At 43.9% G+C, this 16,087-nt stretch overlaps 1 protein-coding gene across 1 annotated transcript in view; it reads left to right on the forward strand.

Annotated features, from left to right (window-relative positions):
* PRR5L (proline rich 5 like) overlaps window positions 1-9,790 on the forward strand; it is a 78,117-nt gene extending 68,327 nt beyond the window's left edge. The window contains exon 9 of the mRNA XM_015419020.1: window positions 8,836-9,790. Coding sequence (XP_015274506.1) covers window positions 8,836-9,212 — 377 coding nt within the window. The 3' untranslated portion in view covers window positions 9,213-9,790. The remainder of the gene's footprint in view (window positions 1-8,835) is intronic.
* The last annotated feature ends 6,297 nt before the right edge of the window (window positions 9,791-16,087 follow it).

Raw genomic sequence — 16,087 nt, forward strand, 5'->3', positions numbered from 1 at the left:
GTCGCTGAGATTGCCAAACCTGGCTCTGGAAGTCCCACCTGTTCTTCATCTGGTGGGCATCTTAAAAGCAATCAACATTTTTGATACCTTTTGGTAATAGATTCTTAACAGCATCAATCTAATTTTGCCTCTGAGGGGTGCTTGGTCGTTGGTTTTTCTATCTGTATATTTTCATAGCCATTTTTGTCTGGCTAGTTTTTCTGTGTTTTGTCTCCTTGCCAGTCTCTTTGAACTGTTGTTATCTAACCAAGCAAGCTGCAGTTATTTCTGTTGTCTCTTTAGACTTTGTTGAACTTGCAGCACCTCTTGTTTATCCTATTAATCTTTTTTATTATTTATGTGTTTAATTCATTTATTTATACCCCAACTTTCTTCCTAATGGGGACCTAAAGTGGCTTGCAATGCTCCCTCTATGCTGGGGAGTCTTGTGAGCAAAAATTCTACTTTGTAAGCTACTGGCATTAAAGTTGTGAGCGAGTGATTTGGCTACTGCATAAATTAGTTTGCTCTGGAGCCATCCTTCCTGAGCGAAAACAAAATTCTGTGAGCTGGAGGCTAAAAAACTAAGCTAGTTCACACTAACTCAGCTTAGAGGGAACACTGGTGGCTTGCTGTATCCTCCTCTCTTCCATTTTATCCTCACAACAACCCTGTGAGGTAGGTGAGGCTGAGAGAGTGTGACTGGCCTAAGGTCACCTGGTGAGTTTCCATGGCACAAATGGGAGTTTGAATCTGGGTCTCCCAGATACTAGTCCAGGGGTGGCCAAACTTGCTTAACATAAGAGCCACATGGAATAAATGTCAGATGTTTGAGAGCTGCAAGACATGAACAAATATTATATGTTTTTACTGGGAAATATGCAAATGTGCTTTTTATTAACATTTAACGAGACTGCAAAAATAATAACAAAAGTGGTAAAAGCAGATATTGATAATGGTATTTATTTGTCCAATGATAATTTGTTTGCTAATGATATTTAGCTTCCCCAGCCGCCCTGCTGGGAGCTGCACAGTATGTGTGAAAGAGCCACATGCGGCTCCCAAGCCACCGTTTGGCCACCCCTGTACTAATCCAACACTCTTAACCACTACGCCACACTCCCTCTCCCTCTTAATAGTGCCACTGCTTTTCCTTTGGTGATTTTCTGAAGTTCATCCTTTTGATTGCCATGCCGATTCCTGTTTTCTTGCTAGATTTTCTTGTCCCCCTTGTTTCCAGTCCAGTGCTGGTCCCAGTGCTGGTCTTCAATACTTAATATCCATACTTTCTGATTACACTAAATCTTCCGATTCCATTGTGTCATGACGTGGTTCTTATATTTGGTCTTCTAGTATTATACTGTAGTGACTTGCCATTCTGGGTCCTGTTAGTTTCAACTGTTTTTCCATGTCCACATTATTTTATTTATTTATTTATTTAATTCACTTTTACCCCGCCCTCCCCACCAAGCGGGCTCAGGGCGGCTTCCAAAAACTGATAAGCAGTATACATTTTGCAGTAATAGAATAAAATACATCATTTAAAAACATAGACAAGTCAATATAAAACATTCATTCGATGGCGATGAAAATAAAGTGCAGTTTAGGGACACATTCAACGGCGCCACCGCGCTAGGTCATGTTGGATCGGAGTTCACACTGGGCGTTGTTGGTAGGACGTCGCTCCTAGTGGAACGCCTGCCTAAAAAGTTCTGTTTTCACGGCCTTGCAGAACTGTGATGTCCCGCAGGGCCCTGATCTCGGCCCTGTTACTCAGCAGACATTTAGTTTCATGCAGTCGCATAAGGGAGTAGCATAAGGGAACAACTCAATGAAGTGAGCAGAGAGAGACTGGCCTTGGCATGACTCTGGGGTCAAAAGTCAGAATAGTTTTTCCATCCGCCAAAACTGTGGTTCCAGGCTCCAACCTGCTATCTATTCTTAGTCTATCCTTATCTGATGAACCTGTTAATCTCTTTCCTCTGGTTGCTCCACTTAAAATGCAGCCGTTTGCTGAAAGTCTGGCTATGGACGAACAGTGCAGGCTGAAGGCCAGACTAGCTCTGGGCTGTGGAGCAAAGCCCTCAGCGTTTTGCTTTCTTCTGGCTCTGTCGCTTCAATTTGGCCATTGCAGGATTTTGGAAGAGATCTTCCTGGAATGCATCACCTTCAAGATATGCTTTTCCAGATGGTTTTTATTACATCGGCTCCAAGTTGGAAGGGACTATTGGAATCACTGAGTTGAGACCTCTGAACAAATGAGATACACGAGAAACCATTGCAAAATCTAATTTTGAAAAGTGGGATCATATGCTGGCTTAGCAGAATGTAGCTATTGAGCTCTCTCCTCATCTCATCTGATTGAAATAAATAAACCTGGCAATTTAAGCAGGCTGTGACCCAGAAAACCTCAACGGCACAGGAGAACCTGGTTACCTGTGTCGGAAGCTCCTGTTCTCTCTCTGTTTCTCAGGCTCATGCAATTTCTCCATTCTTATAAAGCATCCACATTTCATTGCAACAACCAGCCTAATCCTATGAGCTCTTATGGCAGGTCCTATTCCTAGGGCGTAAGCACGGAATGCTAGACCAGCCTCAGCCTCCTCACCTGATAAAAAAATATCTCCTGCCCATCCATCCTGGTGTGCTGCTGATGGGTGTCTGATGACTTTAGAGAGTGGCAGAACAGAGCCTTTCTAGCCCCTTGCTTAACATCTTGTAGGCCTTTTTTGCCCATAAATAGTGAAGCCCGATTCACAGGTGTATCACATTCATATCTGTGATGGTTAAGGAAGGGAACGGCCTTGGATACACTGCTTTTCTCTGATCCATTTTAGGATGCTGTTTTTGTATGACCGAGGCTTGTTCAGGCCAGAGTTCTGTCATGCCTTATTTCTTAATATTTTCTCTGTTGTCTTCTGCTTCATTAGTTCAGTTAATTAAAATTAATTTCTGAAGTGAAATGAAATAGACAACTCTGCTGCTCTGGCAACATTTTGCGACCATTCTTAGTATGAACAATGAACGTAAAATTAATCAAATCAAATCAAGAGCCCAGGAGCGTAGTGCTGCAACTCCCATAGGGGCGTCTTCCATTTGCTACTCAAAATGTGATGGCAAAAGACCCATTGTTTGGAATGCATTCTATCAACTTTAGAGCAGAGTATTCTATCAACTATAGAGTAACAATGGGGAACCTCTGTGTGGGCTGAGACGCTGCCCGCTGTGACTTTGTGTGCAAAGGCACAGTATAGAGTCTTGTCTTTGATCACAGTGAGCTTATAGCTAACCTGGAAAACCTAGTCCTGGGAGAATTTCACTTCATACTCTTTAAAAACAAGCCTTTTCTTGTGATGCCCTATTTCTGTGCTTGCTTGCTCTCCATGTTCTCCACTTCACTGACAGATGCCTAAGCGAGTATGCTTTTGCCAAATGATCACATTTGAGGCGGGCAGCGGTAAGTTTGATACATCAGAAGCTAATCCTTTCTCTCTGCTTGACAGCATTATACATCATAAATATGGGGGTTGAACGAGAGTTTCTGTGTCACTTAGGAGGACCTGTTATACTGCTGATTCATGTTTGCCAGATATATTATCAAAGAATAGATGTGTTCATTAGAGCCAGGTAGGCGTTGAAATCCTGGAGTTTTATACCCAAATGTACGCATTAACATGTAAGTGCAGAGTGATTTCCTCAGAGGGGCCTATATGTTTTCCACCGTTAAGGAATCTTGGTTCTCTGGGATTCTTGAGAGAGCTATACTTAAGGCCTACTGCTTTAAAGGGCTGGTGTAATGAGTTTGGCCCATTGGTGTGACTTAAATACAAGTAGTTCTCTCTATATATATTTTTCTAATGTTATGTTACTCCTTATCAGTGTATATAAAAACTCCTTATCAGTGTATATAAAAACAGGAAGTGAAAAAATTCTGTAGAGGCATAGTTCATAATTTCCCAGAATCCACATATCACACAGATAAGTAGTAATGTTTACAAATAGGCATGCTCTGCTTGCATATTAGATACCATGTTGCAGAGTCTGTTTGTAATTCCAACACAGCCTTCTAGTACATGGAGGAGTATATCTAAACATAGCATGCTACCGTAATAAGAAAAACCAATATGGATTTTGTAGCCATGCTTAGGAATCTGTTCTAGTGCCTGTGGGGTTTTCACTCTGGTAAGTTTTTATCGTGTACTCATTAGCTTCAAAACAAACTACCCATATTGTTAGCAGCCAGAAGACTGCTTATTTAAAATTCAAGTAGCAATGAAATTTCCCTCCACCTCAAGATGCAGCATTTGGCAAATTTATATGATGCCATTCAGAATGATGTAAAAGTTTGACAGCTTTCACAGTTAAGGAGAATTTGAAAACTTGCTGGCTGCTTTGGCTGTTTTGTGGTTGGCTGCCTGGATTAATTTTGAGCAAAATTTATTCAATAGCTACTGTAAAAGTTAATGTTGGATATTCAACTAGTCAGTATTAAATCATTCAAAGTATATTGACAACATTTTTAGTGACAAATTCATGTTTAGGACTTCATAGATCAGTTCACTCAGTGCTGTTTCATCATTGTATTGTATTGTAAGCCACCCTGAGCCCACCTCGACGGGGAGGGCAGGGTATAAATTAATTAATTAATTAAATATTATTTTGCATTCATAATCAGACTGATGTAAATTATGGCAAAGGGCCAGAATTTTTTTCCTCTCGAGCACAGACCAGCATGTTGTGCATGATTCTGCATGATGCTAACAATTGTGAGACAGAGCAAGGGACTGGCAGTTTGGTAGTTATTACAGAGTTAAAGGGGACCACAATTTGCACTGTAGGGTAGGACTAAAGTAGAGGCAAAGTACAGTTTGTTTGTTTTGTTTTAAAGCCCCAGGAACTGTATGGTGCCACAGTTCAGAAGTAGGGATGGATGGCTTCAGAATTTGACTTTTATAGGCCAGAAATCCTCATCCCATTACGAACTCAGTTCACACCTCCTGTTAAGCTTGGGCTTAGCTGGTCATAGGCTCAGCCTGGACCCACCCTGTCCTAGCATGCCTACCAAATTTGCTTTTCCCTCCAAATTTACCTGGCAACTGCAGAGGATCCCGATGACCTGGAGGTGTCTGAGTCCATGCAGACTTCATCATGTATGGATGTTTGCTGCCGGGATACTATTCTGAGCATGGACAGCAGCAATCCAAGCATAAGGCTACAAAGGGAACTCAATTACCCTTGTGCTTGTGGAGGTGTTTTGTTGGTGCTGAAGCTCAAATAGGAGGCCTCCGCTTTGCCAGTTCCTTTTTGTGGAAAGGGATGGTGATGGGAAGGGAATCTTCCGAGGCCCATCAAACTTGTGATAACACTGCACTGAGACTGAGCTTAAATGAGTTTAATGTGGGCCTGAGTGAACTGGTTTGAGGTGTGACGACATTCATGGCTGGTGAAGCCTGCCAGTCAGCATGCTGTGCAAGCCCCTTTATAGGTCTTATTTTACACCCTGGCTGCCTACAGTTTACTCTCTCTCTCTCCCTGGTCACATTTACTGTTTCTCCCCTCCAGGATGCAGTTTCTGTAGTGTGGGGCAAGAGGAATATTTGGCAGTGACTTTTTCTTAGTGTGCTGCTTTCCTCTCATTGGTGCTTACTTGGAATGCCAGATGACCTTTTTTATACAGAACTTCGTATTTCTAAGCTGTTCTTTCCTGCAAGAACATTACTATTCTATTTATCATATGGCAGAGTTGCACACAGGAAGCATATCATAACATAAAATGCATAACCAAGTTGATACAGTGGGTATGCAGACCAATTGGTCAATGCCCCTAAATACTAATATCTAAATTTTTAATCTCCTCAATCACAGCTGGGGAGAGTTCAAAGAGCTCTGTCGCATCTCCCTGGAAAGCACGACACTCACATTCCTGTGACAGATAGAAAATAGTTTGGCAGGCTGCACCACAATTGCATTCGGGTCCTGGTATTTTGCCCTATTTAAACAACAGGTCTGCACAGTGGCCAAAGCCTGTTCATGTTCTGTTAGCCATCTTCCATAGTTTACATGGCTAGTCAAATCCTGTGGGCCTCTCACTGGCGTTTATTAGGGTATGGATATTGGGTGGAACTGATTGCATCCATGATTGCAGGCACGTTTCAAAAGCTGGAGTTCTTTTTTTATCCTGATTGTAAAATGTTGATCCTTTGGAGATCTGGATAGGGATACAAGTCAGGCAGCTACCTGGTTTGATGTTACCGCCGGATTTCCTTGGTGCACAGGTGGGCTTGCACCTAGTTTTTTCAGCCGGCTCAAGGCTTTCCTACTGGAATGCTTGAAATCCAAATTTGCAGTTGCTTCAGTCCATTTTTGTCTACATGCAGCACAGAGTTAATGGAGTAGTGCATCTGCTACTTTTGAGTCTTTGCTGTTGAGGAAATTTTGATGTAGCCTGGAGTATATTCTTTCCGATATTCTTGAGGAATGTGACTTTTGGCCGTGGATATAACAGCTCTAACAAATCGGTGGTAGCTACTATGTGTTGGAGGGACCCATCCAAGACACCTATCCAGATCTTTCACTGAAACCTTTCCAACTCATCCTCTTAAAGTTCCATTGTGGTCCTGAAAAAGACCTGATGACTGGTATTTGGGTTCCTAGCTTGAGGATTACCGGTCAGTGCTGACTATGTGGGAAAGCCACAAAAACATGAAGAATCCCTTTGGAAGAAAAGCTCTTCTAGCACACCCGGCAAGAAAAGAGTCAGACCGATTTCAGACAAGAGCTACGCACACAAAAACAGGATCACGAAACCACGGGGAAAATCGGGCAAAGCCGCGGGTCAAAATGCGGCCACGCGGCTTTGAGTGGGAAATTGACCAATAGAAGCGGGGCAAAGGGAGGTGCGACCGCGGCGCAGCTCTTGTGTGAAATCGGTCTCACTGTATAACGATTAGAATCTGAAATTTGGAAACTGCAAAATGAGGGGGAAACATTTTGGGATGGGGGAGAACAGGACATAGCCTCCTAAGGTTTCTTCAGTATATCTGGGTTGGATCCTGCCTAAATTTCCTCTGATACAAGGGAGACGATTTTTTCCCAATTCCCCCTCCCCACAGTAGTCCTGCAACTCCCCCACGCTGTTTTTGGAGGCAGAGGACTGTCCCCCAGAACTAGCACTTCAGGGCATGTTTTGGGCCGTAGAAGGAGGAGAGGGGAAATCAAAGTCTGTGAATAGAAATTCTTCCACCCACAGAATTCTAAGCTGAGATCTAAAAGTTAAAGATTAACTGAGTAAAATTGTTCTACTTTTGTGAACTTTTGCAGTCACACAGACAAACTGAGATAGTTTATGTGCTAAAAATGTTGCATGTTCCAGTTTGTTAGTGCATTGTCCTGCAGTTCCTGGAGGGCTCTTCAGTAACCTGTTTTGGAACATAAAGAATGGTTGTCAGTCAGACGTCAAACTTTGTGGCTTTATCTCTATAAAGCCCTATAATTTAGTGTACTGAAAGTTACTGTCTAAAAAATGGGCCTCTTGGCCAGAATGTGGATTCTGAGCTAGACCTGTGACAGGCTTAGCTGCTGCTGCTGCTTTTTGTTTTCTTAAGCCTATGACTCATGGTTTCAGAGAGAGAGGCTTCAGAATATATAGGCAATTATTGTGCTATATGCATAGTAATGGGGGGGGGCTTTTAAATACAGGGGAAGATGTGCTCTCTTCCCTTTCAAGACTTGGGCAAGATAGAAAGAGTAGGTGGCCCCTTCTTTATTCTATCCCATTTCTTGCACAGATATTCCTTAGTAAATACTGTATACTGAATACTGAAATAGCCAGTAGGAAAACTATAAATATATAAAATAGCTCAATAGCAGGGTATAGATGATATAATCAGAATAGAAATGTCTACCATATTTATTTATTTATTTATATCTTCGATTTCTACCCCGCTCCAACCCCGAAGGGTCTCTGAGCGGCTTACAAGTTCCAAATTTATCCCTAGCTAAGGCCACATATCTACAAGGGTTGGGGCTGCCTACCGGCACCCATGTGGCAGGGCTCGCTGGTTTTTTTTTCTTAGTTCTTTCTCGAGCGGTCTTTTTGGGTGTCAGTGCTCAGTTCCTGGTGTGGTCGTCCGGTCCGGCGGCTTCTTCTTTCTCTTTTTCTTTTCGGCGGGTTTCTTTCTCTTTCTCTTTCAGCGGGCTCGTCTGGTATGTGGGTCGCATCGGCTTACAGCCCAGCTACGTCCGTATGGCTCCGCTGCGCTTGCGTCGTGTCACCACGTCCTTCTGTAGCTCCGCCTTCTGTTTCCACCTCCATCGCTTCGCTTGCCTTCGCTCTGCCGCTCCGACGCTACGCCACTCCATCACCGCCATTTCCACCACCGCCACAGTCGCTTCTACTGCTCCTGCCACACACCCCCGTACGGGGAGGGTGCCCCCTGCCACCTAAGGGCAGGTACCCATTCATCTACTTGCTTATATTAATTGCTTTCGAACCACTGGGTGGGCGGGAGCTGGGACTAGGACCAGGAGCTCACCCTGGCCACGGTGGGTCTCGAACAGCTGTAGCAGCTGTTCATTGATGTTACCAGCAGGCGATTTACCGCCTGCGCCACCGCTCCCTATAGACCATAGGGATCTAAATTTTTTTAAGTGGTGTGTGTGTGTGCCTCTGTGCAAATGACCATTCTTGGTTAGTGAAGCGAACATATTTTCTTTCTTATGTGCTGTATCCAGAGTGTTTGTGAGAGAGTGCACCTGGAACAAAATTGCTAGAGGTAGCACAGGGAAAATTCTCTGAAAATGTGCAGTTTGTCCATGTTCTGCTAATCCACATGCCTTCCTCTCCTTATTTTCCAGAGAGAAGATACTATAGACCTCGTCCCAATGGACTGAGCTTTTCTTCTCATACTGTGGCAGCCCGCCAGGCCAGTGAGACTGCCTTGACACCCCTGACAGAGCAAGAGGGGGAGGCATACCTTGAGAAATGTGGAAGCATCCGTCGGCATACTGTTGCCAATGCTCATTCGGATATCCAGCTATTGGCCATGGCTTCCATGATGCACTCGGGCATGGTGGTGGAAGAACCAGATAATGGTGACAAATGCCTTATCCTGCAGTCCAGCTTAAACCACAGGCAATGTTCAAGTGAGCCCAGCATTGCAGATGGGCCAGAAGGACTGGGGACACCAACTATGCAGGAGCCTTCAGAACTGAGCTGCACATCTGTCTGCTAAAAGGCTACACAACTGGAACTGCTCCTGGGAGAAGAAGAAGAAGTGCACTTATCAAAACAGTGGATTGCTAATTGCTGCTGTGAACAGTGGAGAATTCAAGCACTAGGAATTGAATCTACTTGACATGTCTGGGGGCTGGCTTAAAATGTTGACGTCTCTTTTGAAAATGTTTTTCATCTCCCCAGTTATGTGGCTTATTTTTCAATGATGGTACAAAGCTGCTAATTTCTAGTACTCCAGCATCCTTTATCTGTCTTTTCTGTTTGGGGAGTGGCCTTTTTCAGAGGTTTTCCTCGACTGGGTTCCTCCCCCCTGGGCTGCTCTTGCCTTCTTTGACTTGTGCATTTCAGGCACTGTGGTATTGTGTAAGTGTCATTTGGGGATGTAGTACATAACTAGGAAGGTGAGAAATGCTACAGGGGAATGCAACCACCCTGTACTGAATAGAGGAAACCAGCCATGAAGCCTTTTGCACCATAGGAAAAGTGACAAGTGGCGCATAATGAAGCACTGAGTCAATGGCCCTTTTCACGCTACTGTTGTAAACTGGATGTTCTTTGTTGTTGGCCTGATTTCGAGTAAAGTGATACAAGGACAGGGGTTTCATACAGTGAATTTCCTTCCATTAATGACCCTTCTCTGAAGCACTATGGTCATTCCAAACAACGCCACTCCCCCCCCCCCACCATGTGATCTTCCTCAGAATTTGGGGTTTTTTGAATGTACTAAGTTGAGTAAGTAAAGGTAAAGGTTTCCCTTGCTTGAAAGCTAGTTGAATTTGACTCTAGGGGATGGGCTCATCTCCGTTTCCAAGCTGAAGAGCCAGTGCTGTCTGAAGACGTTTCCATGGTCATGTGGCCGGCATGACTAAACGCCAAGGCGCACGGAATGCTGTTACCTTCCCACCGAAGCGGTACCCATTTATCTACTTGCAATTTCTTGCTTTCGAACTGTTAGGTTGGTAGGAGCTGAGGCCAGAGATGGGAGCTCACTCCGTCATGCGGCACTAGGGTCTTGAAATGCCGAACTACAGACCTTCCGGTCTGCAACTCAGTGTCTTAACCTCTGAGTCGCTGTGGCTCCATCTAAGTTGAGTGCTGTAGTGCTAAATCAATTGAGTCAATGGAGCCAAGACACCTCAGCACTATAGCACTCAACTTAGAATGTTTTTTAAAAAGTCCAAGGAAGATCGCAAGGCGAAAAAGGACAGGGGGAAAAGCGGTATTGTAGGAAGCATTAGGGACATTTTAAAGAGCACACCACAGTGATTCAGAAGCACAGGAAAGAGGTTGAAAATGGAAGAAAGCAGTTTCCCTCAAAAGCAGGTCAACCACCCTTTGCTAACCCGACGCAAGCGGGTTTGTATGAACAGGTAAATAAATTCGGCTAGCAGCCAGTTATTAAAACGGGTCAGTCTGAAATGATAGGAAAAAATCCGTTAGTGGCCATTTACTAAAACAGAATACAAAGGTAGTTTGAAAAGGGCCATACTGAACTGTATGGATGAGAGTACTCAGTTATTTAACATAGAATGAGAAGGACTAGTTTCATCCGCTACTACTTTGCCTCATTGTTCAGCAGTCATTGGAGAAGAAGCTGCTACTGCCATTTGGTTCTTCTGTTGCTAGATTTCAAGTGGTTTTAATGTTTTGTGTTCAGTGTTGGTTTCCTCAGGGATAACTTCCAAAGAACACTCTTAATTGTTTTGATTTCAGAGTCACAACTGGGGAAAGTCTCCCATTTTAGGTAATATTTCTTTGATTGCATGAATATGCTTGCCAGAGATCAGCACCAGTGATGAACAGATAACCATTCAACAATGATATGCTGCTGAATGGATTGGTTTTCATGAATCCATCCTTCCAGAGCAAGAAGCTTTTCTCTGACACAAGGAACCTTTCTGTTGTGGAAGACACTCCACTGATATGATTTTCTCTAAGGAAACTTGCTGTTGTGGAAGACACTCCACTGATATGAGAGGCAGTAGTGACTTTTGCCTGCTGTTCTGTCCTCACTGCAGCAATCTGCAGTTTCATACCTCTTAGTTCACAAGTTCCCAGGCCTCCAGTATTGCTTTCTAAGCTGTTGCTGCGGGATGGTAAAAGTGGGAAAGATTTGTATCTGTAATTGCCTTTCATTGGTGCATAGGAGTCAGTCCATTAATTCCTATAAGTAACGGAAGTAGAGAACTGTTTAGGATGTAAATACTTTCTATTGCCATCAAAAATGAAAGAAACTTAACTTTCTTACTATGCGTGGGATTGTGTTGTCTACATGAGCCCATAAGACAATGATCTATAGGTTTCATCCTCATAGCCCTGTCTCAAGCAATCCACTTTATCAGGGAAGGTTAGACTTGGTTTCAGCCAAAGGGTCGCTACCCCCAATAGGATTGAGGCCATCATGACAATGGTTACAAGGTTCACCCTCACCCAGTTTTAACCAGTCTATAACATACAGCACCTATTGGGCCTCATGGCCTCCATGACAGCAGTACTGCCCTTAGCAAGGGTTTTCATGCACCCTGTACAACCGTGGGTCTTAGTTCAGACTGGGGGTTCACTCCCAACTTCACAGGCTTTCTGTCCCTAGACCTGTAATTATCTCTCTTCAGTGGTGGTCATTGACAGAGAATGTGGGCCAAGGCATTCCCTTTGGTGTTCCCCAGTATGAGGTCACACTAAGACCCACAGTTGTACAGGGAAAACGCCAAGGCCTGCAGATTCTGTTCAATGTCAGGGAGTGAGCTAGACTCACTTGGGGACACATTCCAGACCCCTGACAGGGTTCCCTGTTCTATGCATTCCCACCTTCCCCGGTACTCTCCAGGGTCATAGGAAAGATGAGGACAGAAGGTACAAATGTTATCCTAGTAGCCCCCTTCTGGCCAAGCCAGATCTGGTTGTCTATGCTCATGGAATTGGTGGGTGGACAATATATTCAGCTTCCCAGTATGGCGACTTCAGACCAAGACCCAGTGTTCTCCCTGGAGGTGAATGAGATTCTCTTGCAGTCATACAAACCATCCACTAGACATTCCTACCATTTTAAATGGAAGTGTTTTTCTACCTAGTGTAAGGATAAGAGTATTTCCCCTGCACGGGCTCTCCTTCCAGCGGTATTTGGTTATCTACTCTCTCTGAAGTCTGAGTGCCTCACCTATTCTTCCCTTAAGGTGCACAGCACTTCTATATCCTGTTACTACTCAGGAACTGAAGGGGAAGTCAGGTTTTTTTTTACATAGGTTATTCAAAGATTTCTGTAAAGGGCTCTTTACACCATGGGCTCCACCATGGACTCCACTTGTTCCCCAATGGTCCCTCTCAGTAGTCCTGTTGAGGTTGATGTTTAAACCCTTTGTGCTGTTGACCACATGTCCACTGGCCTTATTGTCCACATGTCCACTGGCCTTATTGTCAACGAGTGGCTGTTTTTTGGTGGTCATCACCTCTGCCAGAAGGGTGAGTGAGCTAGCAGCTCTTAGAATGGACCATTTTTAAAGATGTTTGAGGAAAGGGTGGTATAGCAACCTAGCATCCACTGCCTGTCTAAAATAGTTGCAAGTTTCCACCTCTCACAGGAAATAATCCTACACTTCATACCTTAGGTGTGAGAGCTCTATCATTTTACTTGGAGAGGCCTCTTGGCTTGAGAAAGGTGCAGGCCTTCTTTGTGTTTTATGTGGGCCTCGATAAGGGTAAGAGGGCCTCCTCTCAGACTCTGTTCGGGCGGACAGTGTCAAGGATCAGACTGTTTTATGTGTAGGCCAAACTTCCCTGTTTGCCGGAGGTGTGTGCTCACTCAACTAGAGCACAAGCCTCATCTGCAGCTTTCCTTGATGGAGTCCCTCTGTCAGAGATTTGCAGAGCTTTGATGTGGTCTTCGGCTGATACATCTGTCTGACACTGCTCACTGGACCAGCAGGCCAGAAGAGAAGCGCAGGTTGACAAGGCAGTTCTCCAGTCTGTGTTCAAGTGGCTGTGCGAGAGCGTCATCCCACCTCTACCTTGTTAAAATCCCTGTGTGGGACCGCACAGATTGAAGATGAAAACAGGATTGCATTACCTGTGTCTGTTGTTCATTGAGGATCATCTGTCCAGGCACACATACCTCCGTCTTGCCCCATTGTGTGCTCTCTCATTGGTCTTTTTTTGGTCTCATCAGTTCAGTAGGAATAGAGGGAAAGGGGTGTGATTATGCCAGAGTACCTGACTGGGTGGGAACAGCTCAGTTCAGCTGTGGTGTGCAGCGCCCTCTGGTGGTCTTTGAAAGCTAAAAACGTATCTGTGGCAGGCCTGCTCACGTGCAGGTCCCATGCGTGCCTGCACAGAAAATCCTCCATGAGCAACCCTGTTTTTTCTGCTTCCCAGCTCTCAGTGGTTGTTGGGACTCCAGGGGCTTTTCTGTTGCTGAGTGGGTTTTCTCTCCTCTGTCACAGTATACTTCTTGGAAATTAAGCAGAAAATGGATCAGTGATAGTATGCCAGACAATTTTAGATGTCCCAATCTGCATTATTTGCTGTCACTTTTTTGTAATCATGCAAACTGCTTGGGTAAATACCAGGGATAGAAATACAGAAAATATGTATGTGAACTGGGCAACAATTCTGCTTTTCATTGCCATTGCCACTATCAAGGAATCCTAACCTGTGTTTTTTAACAGTTACATGCTTCTGCTCCAAAAAGTATCCCTAGACATAATACATGTCAGAGATGTCAACTTTGTGCAGTAGGTCAGGTTGGAAGTGCTGCATGTGTCTTCAGAGACTGCTTTTGGAACAGCACTTTTCTTCCCCAAACTCATGTAACTAGGCTGCCCCCAGACAGCATGAAGCTCTTTTGATTTAGCTGTATATATAACTCTTTGTGCGATGTGACAGCCTAATTTTAGAGAAGTAACTTGGTTAACCAAACCCAACTGATGCAGATTACAGATCCATTATTGGATCTCTAACCAGGTATTATATCTTAGGAATTGCTTGTTAGATAAATCCAAGTATTTAATGTGGTCCAGGATCCCTGCATTAAGAGTGGTGGACTCTAATCTGGACAACTGGGTTTGATTCTTCACTCCTCCATGTGAAGCCTGCTTGGGTGACCTTGGGCCAGAACTTTGTCAGCTCCACCTACCTCACAAGGTGCCTTTTGTGTGGAGAGGAAGGGAAAGGCAATTGTAAGCCACTTTTAGACTCCTTAAGGTAGAGAAAAGTGGGGTATAAAAACCTACTCTTCCTCCTTTCTGTGTGAAGCCATCTTTTTTTAAAGGAACTAATTTAGATTTCTTTGGTATTTATGAACAGCCAGAGGGCAGCACTAGTGTGTCTTGCCGAGACTGTAGTGGTCACTTCTTTCAGAACAGGCAAGCTTTGCACCTGAGCTTTTTCGATTAAGAAAAAAAAATAAGGGGAAAACCTCAAAATCCAGCAACTAAATAGAATTAATAGAATAAAGCAAGAGTCCAGTAGCACCTTAAAGACTAACAAAATTTGTGGCAGGGTATGAGCTTTTGTGAGTCACTGCTCACTTCTTCAGATCTGAAGATCTGTACACAGGCACGGAGGGTCCATTTTTGTTGACCATTGGTTAGATTTCAAGAGATGTAGAGATACTTTTAAAAAGTACATAAACAACCTCAAAACTCAATGGATATTTTAATAAAAAATGGATACCAATAACAACTTCCTCCCAGAAAAAACAAATGGTAAGTACCATAATGGGCAAAATTTCCCCAAAGATTAGGGCATAAGCCTTCAAAAGCAAAAAGATGTTATTAATTTCTAGGCAGTGGGGTCAAACTGTCTAAAAGGAGGCTTCAGATCAAATCAGAAAAGAGATCTCTTTCATTTGCTTTTACCCTACTGAAGTGGTGGCCAGGGAGCACTGGAAAGGCACAAGTTTCATTCTTAATGAAAGCAATTTTTGACACATTAATGCTGCATTCCAAGGAAATTGTTTTTAAGGGAGAGAACATACTTCAAAACCACTCTCAGCATACTGAAAATTCATGGCTGTACTTGCCCCAGTTAGGGCTTCAGCTCTACCGCTCCTGCCCAGGCGTTCCCCAACTGTCTACTGCCTGTGCCACTTGTGCTGAAGGGAGACTCCTGTCATCATTCCAGTTCAAGCTGTGTTAAAGTGGCCTGATCCCATCATCTCGAGCTAGAGAGCAAGCCTTGTGCTGCAGAATTTGAGGGGGCGGGGACAACCACACGTTTTTGTTTATCCCGTTCTCCACATGCCATGCAGGACAGATGCTATCATATTATTAAAATCAAATTATGCCGTATTGATTGAATGGTGCCTGTTTTAAATTATTTTTTAGCAAGAGCACAGCTCACAACACTCCTTTTTAACTTGATCTTAGTACATGCAGCGGGTTCCTCACAGAAGGGGGTGTGCTGGAATAATTGCGGAGAAAGAGCTTTCTCCTTTTCACCAGGCCACATCTAGGTGAGAAATCTCCAACAAACTGATGGTCTTTTATCTGTGCTCAGTATGAATTACTTTCCCTAGCATTATTCCTTGCGATTGGCTGTCTTCAGATTGCCCTGCTCTTGCGAAAAGATTTGCCAGTCAGTACTACGTTATAATTTGTGAGGTTGGTGTGCATGTATGGAGGAAAAGGGCTTGCATGGGCAGTACCACAGCAAATTTTTGCAAGTTACTAGCCAGAAGCCCTATAAATTATACTGTAATTACTAGCATCATTATTGATGATCTTCAGTTGAAACATGAGTGCCTAGGCCTAGCCTTCCTGTTCATTGTGTAAGGTAACACCAAACTGGTCTACTGCAGGTAAAGGGTCACCATACTGAGAAGTACTAGAGGAAGGACAAATCGCTTCTGAAAGTACTATAGATTAACAATGTTCTTAC

Source organism: Gekko japonicus, unplaced genomic scaffold, assembly GCF_001447785.1.
Source record: "Gekko japonicus isolate JY-2015 unplaced genomic scaffold, Gekko_japonicus_V1.1 scaffold3784, whole genome shotgun sequence".
Classification (NCBI taxonomy): domain Eukaryota; kingdom Metazoa; phylum Chordata; class Lepidosauria; order Squamata; family Gekkonidae; genus Gekko; species Gekko japonicus.